Source organism: Pyrus communis, chromosome 16 (assembly GCF_041283825.1).
Source record: "Pyrus communis isolate YQ-2024b chromosome 16, ASM4128382v1, whole genome shotgun sequence".
NCBI lineage: Eukaryota > Viridiplantae > Streptophyta > Magnoliopsida > Rosales > Rosaceae > Pyrus > Pyrus communis.
Genome location: NC_142580.1, coordinates 25,988,931 through 25,995,827, shown reverse-complemented (window position 1 = coordinate 25,995,827; position 6,897 = coordinate 25,988,931). Strand labels below are relative to the sequence as shown.

The 6,897-nt window shown below is 36.6% G+C and overlaps 1 protein-coding gene across 1 annotated transcript; it reads left to right on the top strand.

The window, feature by feature from the left end:
- The first annotated feature begins 681 nt into the window (after nt 1-681).
- On the top strand, nt 682-6,540 carry LOC137731741 (xylose isomerase family protein). Its single transcript, XM_068470935.2, has 21 exons — nt 682-1,060; nt 1,590-1,675; nt 1,807-1,914; nt 2,243-2,317; nt 2,394-2,523; nt 2,644-2,735; nt 2,881-2,931; nt 3,275-3,351; nt 3,419-3,473; nt 3,553-3,654; nt 3,897-3,948; nt 4,074-4,119; nt 4,208-4,263; nt 4,567-4,618; nt 4,741-4,820; nt 4,894-4,964; nt 5,080-5,120; nt 5,245-5,344; nt 5,452-5,523; nt 5,606-5,683; nt 6,187-6,540. Exons 2-21 carry the CDS (start codon nt 1,616-1,618, stop codon nt 6,220-6,222), a joined length of 1,434 nt encoding a protein of 477 aa, XP_068327036.2. The 5' UTR covers nt 682-1,060; nt 1,590-1,615; the 3' UTR covers nt 6,223-6,540.
- The last annotated feature ends 357 nt before the right edge of the window (nt 6,541-6,897 follow it).

The window sequence follows — 6,897 nt, the reverse complement described above, 5'->3', positions numbered from 1 at the left end:
TACACACTGAGCAACAATAGATGTTACTCACCCCTCACCCTGTTATTTTTCAGATGAGTTACTTGGCAAGACTAGTGTTAGACGAGCTGAGGTTGTGTTACAGAAGAGATTTAAGAATTTGATTTTAATTTGTACACCTTGTAAAGATTTTGCAGTTATTTTCTATTAGAGAAGTTTGTTTCTTTTTTTTATTATTATTTATATTCGCTTCGGGTGCAAGGTTATTTTTTTCGCCGACCTTGGGTCCAGGGTATGACACATCCCGCTCTGATCAGCCCCACTAGCTAAGAACAACTCTTCAATCGCAACCTCAAGCTAGAAAAAACCAGCCATGAAGCCCGTGGAAATCTACATGCAACGATACTAAAGGCAAATAGAGAGAAGGTGGTGGTGTTGATAACCCCGGAACCGGTGAGGTAAAAGTGGCTACATATTAAATTGAAATTGACCCAGAAAAAAGGATGTCAAATGATTGTGGAGAACAAACTACAACATCATTAAGAGGAAAGGGAAAATGCAGAAGAGAAACACAAGGGAAAAAGCAGAACGGAAAAAGAAGAAATTGCCGCTGACTCCAACCAGAACTGAAATCTATGACAAAGAATATTGACGAAATTGCAACTACTCACACAAGACGGTGAGAAAGGCTCTCAAGCATTGAGACAATTTCAATTCTCTCACAGCCGAACTAAACGCAATTGGGTGAGTAAAAGTGTTGGTTATTGATCATTTGATAATCGTCACCGCTGAGTCATTGCCACGTGTGTCTTCCTATCTAAGGAAGATCACTTACGTCTCCCGCAGTGAGATAACAAAGAATCACCCGCCAATAACACTGTCCTGAAGACGGAGTCAAACAATCAAACGGCTCTAAGCTGCACCATCTTCCAATAAAACTCTGTCTGTGAGATACTTTACCACCCCGCGCATAATGTTATCATTTATAAACGGATAATCCTTGATCGATTTTGTATATTTCGCACTTGATTAGTTCGAAATAAGAGGCACTGGGAATCTCAATTTCATATCATCAGCCTCCGGAGAGAGCTCATTTCGTTCTGTAAGTTTCCTTCCATCTCTTCCCTTCTGTAATCTTATCTGCGATTTTTTTTTTAATTTAATTTTTGTCCTTGATACGTTGTCATTTTTTATTTTTGATTATTTATTTTCCTAATTTTTTGCTTTTGTTTTTGTTTTTTATGAGGCTGATGATCTTTTTTGGATGTTGTAATTAGTAAAAGTGAGTGGTGGTTAAGCTTTGGCTAATTTGAATTTTTGAACTTTCTTCTTTGATGATTGAATATTTGGATGTGTTGGTGGAAACCCATTTTTATATTTGTAAATTTTGATGACGGGTAATTGGGTATGGCTTAAAATTGTATTTCTCTGTGTCTGTGTTACTTTATTTGTAATTGCTCATGAAAAGTGTATGAATTCATTTAATGGCGGTGATCGCTGATCCTTTGTGAGGTATTTTATAGCTGAGCTCTCCTCATAGTGCTCATGTTGCTGCTGAGTGTGAGAGAGCGGTATCATGTGGAATTTGATTACGGGTTTGATGTATATGATCAATTTTTGTTGTATTGCAGGGGAATTCTGGCTTGAGACACTGAAAATGAAGGCTGGAAGGATTTTGTTGCTTCTTCTTTGTTTGAATGTGGTTACGTTTGGAGTGGTAACGAATCTTCCTCTACCTACAATATTTCCATATACATACGTACATACATATATATAATGTTTAACAATTAATTCCAGCTAAATTTTGATTTTCTTTTCTTATTATCATTGGTTTTGTCTTGAACGCAGATTGCTGATTTGCCAACATGCCCTGCATCAGATCTTGGAAGTGGGTGTGGTGATTCTGATGAATGGGAAGGGGAATTTTTCGCCGGCATTCCCAAAATTAAGTATGAGGTAAAGGGTGAAAACCTCTCTTATCATGATAGACCTTTCCCATTTTATATTGTTTAATTCCTAGTAGGAATAGAATTGAATTTCTGGAATATTTTCCTCCTACTATGTTACTCTTGGCATTCTTAAGATTAACAAACTTTCAGTTAATTTGATTTGGAAGACCGATTGCATTTGAATATCTTTATTGTTTCTGTTTGGCCAAAATTTCAGAACTTTTTATTCTTATTAATTGAAGAAAGTTTTCTTTACAAAAATCTTCGTATGGAAATGTTCAACTTTCTCGATTATCTTCGCCCAAATATATGACCTTGTATTGTCCTTCTTTCAGGGCCCTTCTACCAAGAACCCCCTTGCATTCAAGTGGTATAATGCGGATGAGGAGATTCTTGGGAAAAAAATGAAGGTTGGTTGTTCTGTATAATAAAATTTGAATTATCAAGCAGTTAATGGCTTGTGACTGATGTTTCTTTACTACATAGGATTGGATGAGGTTTAGTGTTGCATTTTGGCACACATTCCGTGGAACAGGAGGTGACCCATTTGGTGCACCTACAAAGAATTGGCCATGGGAGGATGGAACTAATTCTGTGGCTATGGCAAAGAGAAGAAGTGAGATTTTGACTGTTACTTCTACCCTCTGCATTTGGATTGATGATTATTGAGCTAATGTAATGGATTGATGATTATTGAGCTAATGTAATACATATTCTTGTATAAATGACGATGCAGTGAGAGCCAACTTTGAGTTCATAAACAAGCTTGGAGTTGATAGGTGGTGTTTCCATGACAGGGATATCGCTCCTGATGGCAAAACCTTGGAGGTGATGCACTTTCTAGTTTGCTTATATAATTGTTTTAGAATGAGAAAAGCAAATTGGGAGATAGGAATTGCGTTGCGCTCTCAAGGAAAGTATAAGATCATATGAAGCTGGAAATTGTTCATTGACCTTGTTTTGCTTGTTGCAGGAATCTAATAAAAACTTGGATGAAGTGGTGGCCCTTGCTAAAGACCTTCAGGTAATTTTGCATCAGTTTACCAGCACACAATGATATGATAAGTTGATAGAATATGTAAAGGCAATTATTTTCATGCAAATAAAAGTTCTGTTACATCGGTTTAAGATGTGACATATGCAGTCATACTTAGTTCTCCCACTTTAGGCGTAGCTTATAGGGTGTCTGATAGTTCTTTTCAGTCACTTTACTGTGGAAAAAGAGATCAATCAATCATACCCAGCCTCCAAAACCCCATGCTAATCAATGTTGTTTCTGATATCCCAACAAAGTCAAGTGGAAAATGTCAAATGTCCAAGTATTTATGAAACCACATTCTTATTAAGTTCTTTGGTATGCCCTGTAGGGAACCAAAATTCGACCTTTATGGGGCACAGCTCAGCTGTTTTTGCATCCTCGTTACATGCATGGTGGTGCGACTAGGTAATCTTTGTAACAAATAATTAATATACTCCTTTTTGCATGGACTAATACTCAAAATGCTTTACAGCCCTGAAGTAGGTGTATATGCATATGCTGCTGCTCAAGTTAAGAAAGCCATTGAGGTTGGTGTTGGTACATGTAATCCCAAACGAATAATCTTGTTTGCATTTATGTATATGTAATTCTTTACACATTCTGCAGGTTACACATTATTTAGGGGGCGAAAATTATGTTTTCTGGGGTGGCCGCGAAGGTTACCAGAGTCTCTTGAATACTGACATGGGAAGAGAGCTTGATCATCTGGTGTGTTTCGTTTGCAGTTATTTCAAAATAAGCTTCCTTTCAGTGATATATTTCATTTTTTTTGTTTTCTTTTTTCTTTTCCTGTCTTGTAAAAACCCTCCTTTAGCAACTGTAGTTGAAACCTATCAAGGAATACGCAGTATTTATGCTACCATATTGCTGTAGCAGTGTAGCCTATCCATCGGTTTCATAATGAGGCCTGCCTTATTACATAGCATGATCTTTTGTGGGTATATTTACAGGCAAGGTTTCTTGAAGCTGCTGTTGCCTACAAGAAGAAAATCGGATACAATGGTATACTTGCGTTAAATTTATACCTAAGCTTTATACCAGATAGTATTATAACTTTGACTTCGACTTTTATACCAGAGTGATTAGTTTCTCAACATTTCCTTTCAATTTTGGTACCCACTACTCAGGGACATTGTTGATTGAACCCAAGCCTCAAGAACCTACCAAACACCAGTAAGCTATTTGCTTGATTATTAGACTATTAGTAATTTAATATGGTTTTCACTCATCTGTTTGTTTACCTGTGAGATGATTTTGTTAGGTATGACTGGGATGCTGCAACATCAGCAAACTTCCTGCGAAAATATGGCCTTATAGGTGAATTTTACGCGTACCCTCTATATTCACGAGTCACTTGACTTTGTTACTATTAGTTTTTGGTTAAGCTCCAAAGTTGGCTATATGAATGAGTTGAGTTGTGAAATTTTATACAATACAGTAAGTGTTTTATATTTGGTTTTTGTATTCATGTGGACATGTCATTTTGTACTCCCTTTATTTGAATTCCTTACGCAAAAGTTTTGAGACATTGAGAACTATTTTTCAATCATATAAACTTCATAAAGTATTCTTTACTTTTAATGAGTCATACTTAACAGCGTCACCCCATTTCTTTTGTAGGAGAATTTAAGCTTAACATTGAGTGCAATCATGCAACACTATCTGGTCACAGGTAAATCACAGCTTGTGCCTTAAGCTCTTCTTAAGCTAATGCTCACTTTATATTTCTCCCTCGATTTGTGTGAGCACATCAGAAAATTTGAACTCCTCCACCAAACCTGTAAAACATTGCAGCTGTTATCATGAGCTTGAAACTGCAAGACTCAATGGTCTACTTGGAAACGTTGATGCAAACACTGGAGATCCTCAGACTGGTAGGATTATCTCTTTGGAACTGAAACTATATATGAATAAAGTTGTAATACTGTGATTTTGTCACTGTCGCAGGATGGGATACAGATCAGTTTCTCACAGATATTGCAGAGGCAACTCTGGTTATGCAGAGTGTAGTAAAGAATGTATGTCACAAATGACATCTATTTCGGCTTCTTGTTTTAAGATTTAAAAAAACTTGTGATTGGTCGGGCATGCAATTTCATGAGTTGATCTATTTCTTTCCTCTCTTTATCTCAGGGAGGAATAGCACCTGGAGGTTTCAACTTTGATGCCAAATTGTCAGTTCCTTATGTTGACTTTCCATTTTATTGTGAATGCATACATTGTAATATTTTTACGCTGATAGCTAAATTTTCTTATATTGTTTTTTTCTTTTTTACCCTTCTTATTAATGATATATAGACGAAGAGAAAGCACAGATGTTGAGGATTTGTTCATTGCTCATATCGGCGGAATGGATACCCTGGCCCGTGGCCTCCGTAATGTTGCAAAGTTGGTTGAGGTAGTGCGCTCGACTCTCATCTATTTACTTCTCAACAGATTATGATTTTGTTTTCTGCTTGCTAATCATGATACTATGTCTCTTCATTTCTGAATTACAACATTAAGGATGGTTCTCTGCCTGACCTTGTTCGCAAACGATACAAGAGTTTCGATACTGAAGTTGGGGCCCTTATAGAGGTAACCACTTTCAAACACTTTGTCTGGTTTCGTGGTTTTAAACGGTCTAGATGTCTAATGCATGGTAATGCACCTTCAACAGGCTGGTAAGGCTGATTTTGAGTATCTTGAGAAGAAGGCAATAGAATGGGGTGAACCAACAGTTCCTTCTGCCAAGCAGGTAATACTTAACGTTCATTTGAGCTCCTAGCATCAAAGATCCAACAATCACGGATAATTTTGCTTCAAAACTGGCACTGCAAATGCGTATAAATAATTGAAACAAAACAGTGGACGCCTCTGGAATAATAAGATGAAATTGCTCTTGTTATGCCTGTCTCGTGCTCTGCATTCTGAGTGACCATACATATTTCTATAACTAGTGATGAAAATCTAAATATGGGATGGAAGATCCGAGAAGTGCGAAAAAGAAAAAAAAAATTCCTGGAGTTTTACTCAGTGTTTCAGCTTCCTTGAGAAACGATAGAGGAAAAAAAAAAAGATTCATTTGCATCCTTTTTGGACGAATAAAAGGATTCGTAGAACATGTGTAGCATTATGCTTGCTGCTAGTTATGAAGAGAACATGAAAATACGGATGATGACATTCACTTGCTGCTGTCCTAGTGATTCTTTATTTTTGTTTAAGATACGTTCTAATGTCAAGTTGTGAGCTTCGTTTCAGGAACTTGCGGAGATGCTTTTCCAGTCGGTTTTGTAAGCATGCAGAGTAGGATACTGGGTGTCGTATGGTAGAGATAATAGGATGTAATAATATTTAGCAATAAAGGACGGTGTTTCCTTTGTTCTGGGAGCATCCAAGTTACCAGTTGATGTGGATCCTTGTAACCATGTAGAGTTACATATTACTTATCTACAACAGCGTTTACACTGAGCTTTTGAGCTGTGATTTGGTAACTTGCTGTTTAAGGTTTCGCTTTTAAATTTGAACAATATGTAGTGCATGAAATGGATCGTGAAAGGGCAAAGGCGGCCGAATTTGTCATTTTAGTATTTTCTTGAAGTATCATTTTGTCTATTTGTTTTGGTTAGAATAAGATGTCTTAATTGTTTTGGGCATGAAATGATAGACACACTCGGTTTTGCCTCTCGCACGTTCATGTTTAATCATGTTTATTTTTTTTTGTTTGATTTATTCATTTTGATGATAATAAATAAATGAGGCGTGAGAAGCTAAAAAAAGCATGTAAAAATCGTCTCTTTTGAATTTGTCCTACTTTTTCACAAAATGATTACCAATGGAAGACATGATATAAAATCATAAGCGAGCATCTTTTTTTGTATTATGATTAGTGAGAAGATTTTTAGTAGCTGCACAAAGAGGATTAAAATCTCATAAAATACTTGCAAGAGTACAATGTTGTTTTCACAAGGA